The 13,155-nt window shown below is 38.4% G+C and overlaps 1 protein-coding gene across 4 annotated transcripts; it reads left to right on the forward strand.

The window, feature by feature from the left end:
• Window positions 1-1,361: 1,361 nt before the first annotated feature.
• LOC102078421 (low affinity immunoglobulin gamma Fc region receptor II) lies at window positions 1,362-12,749 on the forward strand. Of its 4 annotated transcripts, none has more exons than XM_019354237.2 (6): window positions 1,377-1,805; window positions 3,065-3,328; window positions 3,781-4,035; window positions 4,864-4,974; window positions 8,476-8,547; window positions 11,829-12,749. In XM_019354237.2, the coding sequence occupies exons 1-6, from the start codon at window positions 1,775-1,777 to the stop codon at window positions 11,915-11,917; spliced, it is 822 nt and encodes a 273-aa protein (XP_019209782.1). In that variant the 5' UTR covers window positions 1,377-1,774; the 3' UTR covers window positions 11,918-12,749. The 4 variants fall into 4 exon arrangements, with proteins under 4 accessions (XP_025757466.1, XP_025757465.1, XP_019209782.1 ...); XM_019354236.2 differs by having other exon boundaries at window positions 1,383-1,805; window positions 4,861-4,974; XM_025901681.1 differs by lacking the exons at window positions 8,476-8,547; window positions 11,829-12,749 and adding an exon at window positions 7,716-8,439 and having other exon boundaries at window positions 1,362-1,805.
• Window positions 12,750-13,155: the final 406 nt, after the last annotated feature.

Genomic DNA, 13,155 nt, shown 5'->3' on the forward strand with positions numbered 1-13,155 from the left:
ATCCATGCAGGACGTTTGCATTAACAAGCCCCAACAAGCTGCGGAGACACAGCTGGCTAATAAAACTGCAAAGAGCCTGAGATCAATCTATTGATCTCAGACATCTCTATGAAGGTGAGCTGGCAGGTGAGGTGAGCTGTTCTACTGAAAGTGCTTTCGGTAGAATACCAGCACCTTTGGTGAACTGCAGCCATGCTGGCAACTGTGGCATCCTGATAGTTTTGATGTGCAAGCAGCTCTGAAGCAGTGCTGAGTTAGCAAATAATGGCACAGCTCCTGTGATGAAGTGATAAAAATGTGCAGCTGCACTCTTGAAAGAGACAACATCAGTCTGAACCTGACACAGTGCATCGATCACTGATTACAGCCCACAGTCTACGATCAGGAGACAAAGACTCATTTTCACATATTTGCATCATGGTTTGAGGGTTTTTGTTTTGCATTTGAGTTTCAGGCTTTTCTGTTTCTCTGCTGCAAATTTGTGTAACATTGAACTTTAGTTTCAGGTTTATTATTTTAATTCTTGTTCCTGATTAGTTTTAAATGGAGTTTGGGTGCAGAGTGATGGTGGATAGAGAAGATTCATGGATGCTGTGAAGAAGGACACACAGTGTGACAGAGGACGATGGCAGGGATAGCCAAAAGAAGAAAGAGAAGAAGAGCCAGCATCTTCACTTCCTGAGTCTGATTCGACCTCCTTTTAGCCCATCTCCCCAGTTCATGACATAGGCTGTCTTCTCTCCTTGCCCATTGCTGGCATGCCACAACCTCTCCACCATCTTAGCCTGGCCCTGAACGTGTGGAGGCCTGCTGTTCCCGAGCCCACTGGGGCCGACTCAGCATCTGTTTCGGTGCAGCCTTAGCATGAGATAAGCACAGGGCCTGCTTCTCTGCTCCGCCCCGACATCCCGCTGCTCTTTGAAGCATCAGCAGTCAGGGCCTCTGAACTTTTACATGTTTAAACTTTTGAATTCCGGTTTGTTGTTGTTTGTTGCATTCACTGTTTCTTCTAGTGTTTTTAGTTCCCTCTGTGACTAAGTGCTTTTACCATGAGGTATCATGTCTTCTCCAGTGTTAGATGTTTAGTTCCTGTTTCACTTTAGAGGTTAGTCTTCTTTCATGTCTTGCATTAGTTTTTCCTCCTCCCTTATGATCTTCTGCTCCTGATTTAATCTGTGTGTAATTATTCTAACTTGTGTCTCATTCACCTCCAGTCATTCCCTAATTAGTCCTTGGTGTTTATATATATGTCCCAGTGTTCACTTTCTATGATCTATTGCTGTGCATGTTTAATCCTTGCACATCGTTGTAGGTTTCCATCTGAAATGGCTAAATTTAATCAAAAATGAACAATTATCCAACAAAAAACAAACAAAAATAAAATAAATTTATGGTCCAGTTGATTTTTATCCATTAAAGAAAATTTCAAAAATCACTTCCCTTCAGTTTTCTTCACAAATCACATTTGGATGAGCTCTTGGTTATCACGTGACCAGATGCGTTTGGCACATATTTATTCAAACCACGTTCAAAGAGCAAAGGCAGGACAGAACAAACACACAACAAAGCAAAACAGGACCGCGTTCACATATTTACACACACTTTGACATTTGAGGTGTCATAAAAAGACACATCCTGCACAAACAAGTTTTTAACACATTTAGAACAGGAGATGATTACGGCAGGAAGCTGTGGTCACTGTGACGTTAACAAAAAGTAGAAAGCATGCGGCACCCCCCAGGTTTATCAGCCTGTCTGTCAGTGCACCAGCAGCATGGAGATAGCAACACTGTGTGCTGTTATTGGTGAGTAAAAGTGTGTTGGAGCGCTCTCATTTAGTGCAAAAGCAATAACTGTCTTCTTGTTTATGAGCAGAATCTATATGTATGTGTTATATATGTTTTATGTTATATGTTATGTATATTTCCTGTTATATTATACATTATATTTTTCAATGGCTCATAAATGTTACTCTGCATATCATAAATTTTCAGTTGTCTTGTTGTTACAACCAGAATTTATCAATTAAAGTTGCACTCATTGTTATCTTGAAGCTGCCATGTAATTACAAGGTTGCTATAAGTAACAGCAAATGATTGTTGTATTGTTTAGTAACAGCTCAATAACTTACTGGATGTAACTACTAAGTAACTGCCAGAATTACAAAGTGTTTTTTAATTTGTGTGTTTAGGTTTTTCTTGACCGCTCATTTTAGTTGATTGCTTGTCTCAGTTTAGATTTGATCACATTAAGTATTATTGTTTCAAAAAGTTGTGTGGGTAAGTATTTGTCAGGGTCAAAAATGTTAAAGTTCAGAAAAAAAATTACAATACAAAACTGTGATTTTTGAATGCAGGTCAGTCACAGTCATGCACATGCAATGCACGCGAATAATCTCAGTAAACCTGCACGTCAAAGCCTATTTAGGCTGGTTGCCATGGCAAATTTGACCAAAAAAGATTAAGTTTAAAAACATTTCATGTGTATTTTTCTATATTTAAATTTTTTCTTTAAGCACACAATATCCTTCTGTTAGTTTCTTTGTTTTGGTAAAGTTTAACTTCAGTTTTTTGTTAATTTCCGTTACCTATTATTTTTCCACATTTAATTTCATTTGTTGTTGTTGTTTCTTTTGGGACAAAATGTAAAAAACTCATAACTAATAAAAATCAAAAGTCAGAATTTTATTGTTAAAGGTCAAGGGCAGTCTGTCTTTGCTATTGTGTGATCCAACTAACGGCATTTAGTTTGATGTATTGCTTGTCTATATGAGATCGTGGGTGGCACATGAAGCTTCGATTGCATCCAGTCTACGTTTGCTACTGTAGCTCGCTGCAGCCGCTAACCGCATCGCATTGTAAACAGGTAGCCATTCTGCCTTAGGCTGGGGTTTCATTACAGCCACATGCTAAACAGACACATTTTAATCCAAATAACATCCGGAGTGAAACAGCATCTAAAGCAGGCGTCTATGCATCGCCCAGCGTTTCATGGTCGCTCCTTTCTGCAGTTGCATTAACAATATCAAATTAAGTTTGCCATCATTCCTCCTTTTGTTTTGCAGCTTCACTCAGAGTCGTTCCCAACAGATCCCAGTTCTTCCAGTATGAGTCTGTCAACATGAGCTGTGGGGAGCAGGAAAACTCTTCTGAGTGGAGAGTTAAGAGGAACACGTCTTCACACATAAACACAACATGTCCCTCATCCTCAAATGGAATAGATGAATCTCACTGCTTCATCAGTGACCTTTATCCAGCAGACACTGGAGTTTACTGGTGTGAGTCTGCAGCAGGAGAGTGTTTTGATGCCATCACCATCACTGTGGCAGGTGAGCTTTGATCAACAAATCATCAGTTGTAGCCATTAGTCACTCAAAGTACCTGGAAAGCTTCTACAAGTTTACAGATAACATCATCATGAAGAAGCAGCTCTTTTTATGCCAAGTAGGCAGTGTTGGTCTGCCCCAAGTAAACAGGATGTTTTAACTCACCACACAACCCGCAACATTCAACATCTGAAGTTTGATCATATCACAGTGTAATCATACAAATTTTATTTAACTCATGAACTATTCTACACAGGCTCCAACTGACTCCAGTTGTTTGTTCCAATGAAAGTCCTGTTTTCTGCCAGCAAGAAGATAACCACTCCAGTCTCGGCTAAAAACAAAACAAAATTAAAAAATTACAGAAAACAAAAGAAAAACTTTTAAATAGAACTGCATCAGAAACATAACCCAAACTTGCAAGGGGAGTCTGAACTAAAAGTTTTCTCTTTCAGCTGGTTCTGTGATCCTGGAAGGTCCTGCCCATCCTGTGATGGAGGGAGACACTGTGACCCTGCACTGTAGACACAATGCAGACTCATCCTCCAGTTTCACTGCTACATTCTATAAAAATGATGATCTCATTGGGAGCAGCTCTACAGGAAACCTGACCATCCACAGGGTTTCCAAATCAGATGAAGGACTCTACAAGTGTAACATCTCTGGAGTTGGACAATCACCAGACAGCCTGCTGGTGGTTGTTTCTGCAGGTGAGCAGAAAACAAAAAGAGTTATAACATCTTACTGTGAGCACGATGGATTCATACTAGACGCCAGGTGTGGTTGTTTTACATGACAAAGTTCTACTTTTGTGCTTCTAATCTTTCTATTCTAATTCATTTTAAAGTGGGAGGGTGTTACCTGGGAGGGATGCTATTATGCATTTTTTGTGCAACCACCAAAATATGGTTATTTTTCAAATTTTACCCAGTAAGTATTGATCAAATCTGAACATAAATACATCCAGACACCTTACCCACACAAAATTAGTTTGGTTAAAAAGTTTAAATGTAGCACTGTTCCTTCTTCAACTGTTCATTCAGTTCCAAAACATGCACACGTTTTAAAGACCCGAATCCCCCTTTTTATGTTTGTCTTCTAAAACGATGATTTTTTGCAATCTGACAAACATGCAACACTCACTTTAGCTTTTTTTTTAAAGTTTCTCGAACACTCCCACCTCACCCACCACTTTGTGTGCAGAATATGCAGATTTATTGAAGAAAAAAAAAGCTTTATAAAAAATTGTTAGTTAGCAATCTTAAAAACGTGTTTAATAATGAGAGGAAAACTGCTGACTGAGTTCAAATGATGGATTTGTATCAACCACCAACCACTTGAATGTTTTTCTAAAGAAACTGTTTGCTTTAAAGGACTATTACAACATCATGAGAAATGCACTTGTTTGATGTCCTACCTGAAGGTAGATCCTGTGTGCTTTCAGCCCAGCTTAGCACAAAAAACCCCTGCTGGACGTTTACACAAAGGCCTGTGGGTCTGCATTTAGGCCAATGTGTGGTATTTTTGTTTTGAAGCAGGGAGTCCTGACTCGTCGCCTGATTCTTCCCCCCGAGTGATTCTTCCTGTGGTGGGTGTCTGCCTCATGCTGATTTTGCTGATGCTGCTCTGCCTCTGGAGGAGCCACAAAGGTCAGCATGTTTTGATGTAAATAAAAAAAAAAAGAAATGACATTTTACATCCTGTTGCTACAATGTCACTTTCACTGTGTGTAGAATTCCTTTCTCTTGGTCGCGGTTAAAAAAAACAACACATCCCCCCAAGAAGAAAACTAAAATCTGCTGCACTCACATGAGAGTCCGGTCCTGCCTCCTCACTCTGTTCATTTCATACAGGCAATACTACAGATACATCCAGGTCATTTCAATCAAACCTTCTTAATCCTGTAACCCTGATACTTTTAGAGCAGCCAACCTTTGATTTCTGAATACTGTGAATGAAATCTGGAACAGAGGATGCAGGAGTGAGTGATTCATTTTCCGAATGGGCACAAACAAGCTGAACCCGGTTCTGCTCAGTATTAATTTATATCTTTATAAACTGGTGCTGGTAACAGTTGTGATCGCAGCACATGGTCACTCCTCCTTCAGCCTTGTTCTGTTGGCATTTTCTTCCTGTTTTCTTGCCACAGTTATAAGTGTGTACTGATAGTGGGACTCATTTAACTGTTGAATAGTGTAGACTTGTCTTTACCTTACGGCATAAAGTGCCTTTATGTGCCTGTTGTTGTTCTTTTATGCTATAAAAATAAACCTTAATCTAACTGAAAATGAATAAATGCTGGCACAGTGATTTGCACTGTTGCCTCACAACAAGAAGGTCCTGAGTTCAAGTCCACCACCTTGCCAGGGCCTTTCTGGTTCTACCTAGGTACACCAGCTGCCTCACGCAGTCCAAAGACATGCAGTTAGGTTAAATGGCAATTCTCAATTGCCAATTAATTGTGAACTGCCCATGTAAATGCCAATCTGGTTGTCTGTCTCTATGTGTTAGCTCTGTCCAGGGTGTACCCTGCCCCGCAACCCTAACAGGGATAAGTGGAAGGGAATGCATAGATTGTGGCCACCTTTCTCTAGATGAACTAGATCCTCTAGTCTCAGCCCAGATTTCCCGATTGTGCAGGAGATCAGAGTAATCAAATGTCTCAAAAGTAGCTTTCAAATCTGAAGACACTGAAACTGAGCGGTCACCTTTGTCACCTGATAAAAAATAGTTAGAAACCACTAATGCTGTGCAACAAATGAAATCAATAAGATATGCATCAGGAAGTTAAGGCTGGTCAGGTTCTCTGTTGAACACATATGTCAGTGTGGACACACATATGTAGTTTCACTTTACTCAAAAGCTTCCTTAATCAATTTGGTGATGTTACATTCAATGACTTGTTAATAGTGAGTTTCCCTGCATTATGCATTTGTGGTTGAAGTGATGATGCATTCACTATTCACTTTTCTATTCAATGTAACTCTTAAAGCTTTGTTTCTTTAATCAATGGTGAGATGACTGATGCTTGGCTGCATTTGTGTGCCTACAATACTGAACTGCTGAAAAGGTTAACTCATGCATCATAAAACTGCATTTTAAGCATAATTATAGCCTTTATAAGGAAGTAGCAAACAAAAGTCTGACTCTAGCTACGCATTCATGACCTACAGGCACGTCAAAGCTACTATTATTGTGGTTGTGCATCATTGTGGTATTGTGTGCAAGAATTCTAAAATGAACGTAGCCACACAATATTTACACTGCCACTTAGTTTTAACCAGTTAATACAAAACCAACACTAATAAAGTAAACTGAACAAAAAGTGGAATAAACCTACAGAAATCTAGAATATTATAAATGATGTCATGTGATATCTGTAAATAATACTTGTATCTCTTAAATGGTGTAAGTGAAAAGGTTTACATGAAAAAAGAAGAAATTATATTTTTAATTTTAGGGTCGAACATTTTACATTAATAGTATGAATCTAAAGAAGAAAACATTTTTTCCAGTGTAGTCAATGGTTTTGAACAGGCCAGACCAACAAAACTATCACATAATTACCTGATATTACTTTTGTGTCTGTGTGTTTGGAAAAACTGAAAAAAGGATCTATAAATAAAGTTACTGTTATAGGCCAAGCTGGACCTTCTGCCTGGCTGTATGTTCGACACCTGTTTTACCCTCAGATTACCCTGAGTCTGCATCTTTACCATTATCATTAGTTTCATGTTGTCCTTTGTACAGGTGTAAATCACCCGAACAGTTTCAGAGGTGGAACATTTACTCTGTGCAGAGTATTTTATATTGAAAAAAATTAGTCTTTGTGCTTTTCCTGTGGCCTACTCATCTGCTCTGTGATGCTTGATCCTGCAACGTCTCTTTCAGAGCTCAGCAGAGAATATTCAGAATTACACTTTGGCACATTTAAGCAACGCCTTTAAATGTTATGTGAGTCTAAATATAACTCAGCAGGTTTATTACTGCAGAGTCTAGTTCAAAAGTCATGAACAAACTGTGTCACGCAATAACTATCTGCGTTCTTCACTGGGAGACACTATTGTGACGTAGTTTTTGAAACATTAGGAGTTCTTTATGACACTAGTTCATTCCTTTTCATGAGCAATCAGAGGGAACTCCTTCCTTGATTACCTAACAAAGTAAACACTGAACAAACAGCGACTTGTTCCTCTGGTCTTAGTAGATCTGTGCTCTCTTCCAGTCTAATCTTTCCCTGCTACAAGGATTTTTTTAACCTTAAGTGTCAAAAGAATCCTGTTCACTTTATTTTCAGCAGCAGTTCTGTGTGTTTACTTTATTACTAGTTCAGTTTTCTGGATTTACATGTTTGAATCCAGCTGTTGTGTGAACCCATGAAAATTTGCAGATAAAGTGAACACAGCTGGAAACACTGTGAGGAAACAGAACACTGACACAAGTAACTATACTGTAACATGTATTTTAATATTGAATGGCTCCTAAACATGTTAGCAATGAATAAGCTGATCATCAAATCATTTAGGTCAGGTGATAACTGTGGATGTGTCACTGGGAGTGGTAATGATACAGTCTCAGTGTGTTAATGATAAAGGTGAGAGGTCATTTCTTCTTGTTTGTCGTCTTTACCTTACAGTATAAAGCACCTTGAGATATAGATCTATCTATCCATCTACATCAAGGTGCTTTATGTTGTAAGGCAAAGCCCATGCAAAACAGTTCTGTATACACTGAAGAAACAGGCCATGAACTCACTGAGGTAAGGTGATCACTCCCAGTGGATCTGTCACCGGGAATGTTAGTCATCCCATGTGACACAGTTTTATAATCATGGTTTACGTAACATGTCTGAGGTCAGCAGAGGGATTCCCTCTTGCTTCACTATGCAGGGTAAACCCTATAAACAAACACAGGTAACACTTTAATGATGGGTGTTGGTTGGTATTGACGGAGATCTGTTGCTGTTCTCACGTCACTGCATTGTTTTCTTCGCACGTTCATTCTCCGAAAATGTGACTCAGATTCTCAAATTCATTGTTTTCTTTGTTTCCAGCAGCAGTTTTACGATTCCTTCCGCATTATTACTAAAACACACTTATGTGGATTTGAGTCCGGCTGTTGTGTAACACGTGAACTGTTCTGTATTGCAGATAAAGTGAACCCTGCTGTCTCGTACACTGACATTACCGTCACACAGGAAGTGAAACCTCGTACTTTCAGAGGTAAGAACATAAAAACTCACTCACATATTCACAGTTCTCTCTTTGATTGAAGGCTTCTGTGTCTGACTGAATTCAAAGGCCTCTGTGATATAAAACTGTAAATAATGAGGATAAAAACGATCAGTGTTCACATGAGATTTTAAACTAAAGGACAGGCTGCACTAAACTTTAGTTCTCACAGCATAAACACTGTAAACTCACTCTGTCATTTCCTCCACTATGTACTGAAAACTGTCCGAAGTCATGTGCATGTTGTTGTTATCTGCCTAGAAACAGAAGACCTCTGCACTGTTACTGGTTAACCATCACCATAGTTACAAGCATAATGTTTTAGCACATGCTCCAGACTCCGCCCTCTAGTTTTACTGTCAGTCAGCTCCTGCTGTTTCACTCAGAGACGTCCAATTATATTTATTGTGATAAAACTGACATGCTCAGAGTGTCTGCACAGAGCTTTTATATTCAAGGAGTCCACTGCTTTTTCTTTTACTATGATGTAAACACAGACTGGAGTGGTGCTGTTTTCTAGGCAGCTACAAATGTTATCTAACGCTTGAGGCTTTTGTTTACGCTGTTGAAGAACTAACATCCTGTGGGTTAAAAAAAAAGCATGCAGACTGAGCGTGGGAACCAAAAAACACAATAATTAGATAATATAAGGAAAACATGCAGGTATATTTATAAACAAAAAAACCAAACATGGTGTTTCTCTTATTGTTCACAATCTCATAAAAAGAAAATAAATGGCCTACAATCCTTCATATCCAAAGCCTGATGCTGTGTGTTGTGTTTCTCTTCTGTTATTGTCATGAAAAGACACATTTCATAAAAATAGCTACTGTCAGCAAATCTTAGAGAAACTCTCCTGCTGCCACCAAAGGTTTGCATGAATAAAAAATTTAATTAACAGTCTTTAGTAAAATATTTTGCCTGTCCTGTTTTATTGCAGGTAAAATATTTATCAAGTTTACTGTGACATTTTCAGGGATTTTCCCTTTGTGTCTGAACAGAATAAAATAGCTGCATCTTCACAAATTGAATCCTAATGTTACTGATCACTGGGCAGTGTGATGCTGCATTACTTGAAATGTATAAAACAGTGAGAACACACACTGTCCACGCTCAGTTAATGTAAGTGTGACAACTTAAAAATCTATTATTTTTCCACAATGAGCACACTCCTGTCTGTGCTACCAACGTGACCAGAACAAACCCAGTAACCAACTTAAACCACTGACATGGTGTTGTCATCAAACATGAAGGTAAAAAAACCTCAAATGAGCCCAGCGACAGCTCTGAAATACAAGAGAGGGACAGGCCCTGGAAAACATACATTAGGTGTTTACTGCTCCACATTACCTAACCAGACACGCCCACTGCAGACAAGTGCAACTACATGTGCAATAGAAACCAGCTCTCTAAGGCAAGTGTCAGATTTATTAATAGAAAATCATGCAGAGCCTAACATAACATCCTCCTCGCCTTTTTCAAGCCATAAACTTTATGTTTTAATATTTTATTTTCAGTAACACAAGAATTGTTGCTTCGGTGATCAGATGTTTTTGACCAATAAAAAAATAAAACTGTTAATGATTAAGTTCAAAACATGTGAAACATAAGATTTCTGGGTCATTTTCTACAGGTTCACAGCACCAACAGTTACAAGGAAATCTTATTCTAATGTTCAATACAAAAATCTAAATACCATATTTTGACTTTAAATTGTTATCAGTGGTAAATTGTACCTTTAAAAAAATCTTACACTGCAGAGATAACATCCTGATATTAATGAGAAAAACCTGAGCCCCGGATTTTAGAACACATCTGGTCTGGTTTGAGAGCAGCGGTTGAGATGTGTAAATGTATGTAAATGTAAATGGTTTTCCATTACAACTAAGTAGCACCTAATTCACGAGGGGTCTTTATAGCCGGAAATCCAGTGATGTCATTGTGACGCAAACAACACAACAATCAAGGATGTTGTTCATTTTTTTCATGAGAGAAAAAGAATATGCTCCAATAATAAGTTTTCACAATTTGTTATCAAATAGTAAGAATGTCAAATTAGTTTTACATGGTGCCGTGAACCTTGGTCTCTCTGGCTCAGCGACACACTTTTTATTGCAGGTCACAAAACCTGAATGTAACATGATTGGTGGAACAAATTGAGGGTCTGATAACAGCTCATGTTTCTTCTTCTGCACCTCTCTGGACATCGCCCTTATACAGTATACCTTCTGCTCCAACTAATGCTTTTTGTCAGACACAAGGACTACTGTGTTGTCTAAAATATTGATGTTTTAGGATCAACTCAGATCACTTAGAACCCAGACAAGTAGAGCCCAACAAGCTCAGCATTTTCATTGTAAATATTCACATTGCTGGGAATCTGCCTTTATCCAGCTGCCGGTAAAAGTTCAACCAGTTAGAGTTATTGGTACTGGCTGTTACACTCATTGCCACACTGCAATTCAATGAGCTCCAGCTGAAGGTGATAAGTAGCATTATCAGGGTCAATGGAGTAGGGGGAGGAAGAGAAAATCAAAACGTGTCTTTTTCAGTAGATGCAATATCCTGAAACTTTTCATTAAACTCCACAATACACGGCTGTCGCATACCACGTCACTTGTGCAATAATAATGTCCTGTGGAAAACTTTCTAGCACCTCATGCAGTGCTGGAAAAGCTGCAGCTTAGTTTCAAAGGCTTTGATGTGCACATAGAGCTGGTTCACCACCGCATCCTTCCTTTTGTGCAATGGTTGTCCCACTTCAGCCACAAACTGCCCAATTTTCTTCCTCAGAGGACAAAAAACCCCAAATCCCTGTAGTGCGGATCTCCCACTGATCATTCTTGTGACATATTACATCTCCATACTCAGCTTGAATGTCGAGCAGGGACTGCTGAAACTGGCTGTGGTACAGGACTTTGGAACAAATTGACTGAATGGTCTGAACAAAGAAGAGAACTTGCTGGTGAATCATACAGTGAAGTTTAATAATGTTGCCTCCTTTTTCTTTTTGGTCCATATTGAGATGAAAGCATCACACAGGTGCTTTAGACACAAACAAACACTACATTGTTGTCTAGAAGCAGAGATCATTGACGCCTCCATTTAAAAGACTTCACACAGAGAAGCAGAAATCCCCCACCACATCCGTGTCATCACTTTTAACACCTTTGAAAGATGAGACAGATGCCGACTTTCCAGTATTAAATTACTTAAAAGGGGAAAAACGCTTTCACTGCTTTCAGTTTTCTGAACCTGTCCTCTCTCCATAGATCTGGACTCTGAGGCTACCTTCTACTCAACACTCAGTCTGGCAAACATGTGCCAGGAAACAACTAAAAACTCCAGATTAAGTGTTTAAGCTTTTTATTTATTTATTCTTTGTACTAACGTGAAGAAATGTTTATGGAGATTTCAAAGAATTTTCTGGAGCAGCTAAAATGTCTTGACATTTCTTAACATTTGCACAAATCTGTCATTTTGTCACTTTCGGTCAGTTCATATCTCTTTGCAGTGTGGTTGTATATGAAATAATTGTTGTGAGTCTTTGTTGGAGGTGTCTTTACTTCAGTCATGTTACATTTTAATGTCTTTGTCTTTCTTCGTCATTTTTTCCAGCGACTTTGTAGATATCAGTCTTATTTCTTTGTTGTTACTTTGAAGCAACCACAAAGAGCTAGAGTAACTTTGAAGTTTTTTTGTAGTCCTAGTTACCATTTTATTCCACACTGGGTTCTTCCTTTTTTAAAAAAAGATTTTGTACATATCCCTTTTGAGTTTTTTTTTTTACATTCTTGTTGTTTTTTTTAATTTTGTTTCTTTCGAACATGTGATGTAATTTAACAACATTGTACCAACTTTTTTCGATTTCAAGTTTTCTTTTTCAGATTTTATCTTTTTGTAGTCTGTTTCTCTTTAGAGTAGCTATTCATTGCTTTGCAGCTGTCTTAGGGCGTTTGCATCTCTTCATCATCTTTTTTGTGTGTTCTTTAATACACCGCACACAACTTCTGGCTCAGAACGTTTGCTGTAAGCAAACTTTCAGTTACCCAAAAGCAAAAATGTGAATGACTTGATTTGGAAATCAATGCTTGTAATAGGCCTTGAACTTTCTGTTGTTACATGTAATGATTTTGTCTTGTTATGATAGTAATGTGATCTTAACAAACAATAAAACCACCAAAACCAAGATATACCGCAAAACCTTTTTGTTGTTTTCACAGAAGGAAAAACAGTTCATATCTTTGTTATCGATATCTCTCTGGGACTCTCCCTATTAGGCCAGAGTCTGGCTGTATCTTGTCTTTGAGCGGCTTTCTCTGTCTTTTTCTCTAAGTAAAAGTGTTACTATATAAATAATGGATAACACAGATTACAGCTTGCACTGCAGAGTAATTAATTAAAGCATAAGCAATTTTTTTCTATCAAAGTGTTTTATAATGCTTTATTTATCTGTATTTTCTTATACTGTTTTTGGTGCAGCCCCCGTGTTCAGAAATGTCATATAACACCAGTAAGGGGGAGACATACATACAAGTGGACAATGAGTGAATCGGTGAAACTAAACTTTAGTATCACAACTAAAGGAAGGAACCCCTT

Source organism: Oreochromis niloticus, linkage group LG3 (genome assembly GCF_001858045.2).
Source record: "Oreochromis niloticus isolate F11D_XX linkage group LG3, O_niloticus_UMD_NMBU, whole genome shotgun sequence".
Lineage (NCBI taxonomy): Eukaryota > Metazoa > Chordata > Actinopteri > Cichliformes > Cichlidae > Oreochromis > Oreochromis niloticus.

Coding starts and splice junctions, on each gene's coding strand:
- LOC102078421 (XM_019354236.2), top strand. CDS start 1,775: ATGGAGATAGCAACACTGTGTGCTGTTATTG. Junction 3,329..3,780: donor CATCACCATCACTGTGGCAG/GTGAGCTTTGAT, acceptor TTTCTCTTTCAG/CTGGTTCTGTGATCCTGGAA. Junction 4,975..8,475: donor CCTCTGGAGGAGCCACAAAG/GTCAGCATGTTT, acceptor TCTGTATTGCAG/ATAAAGTGAACCCTGCTGTC.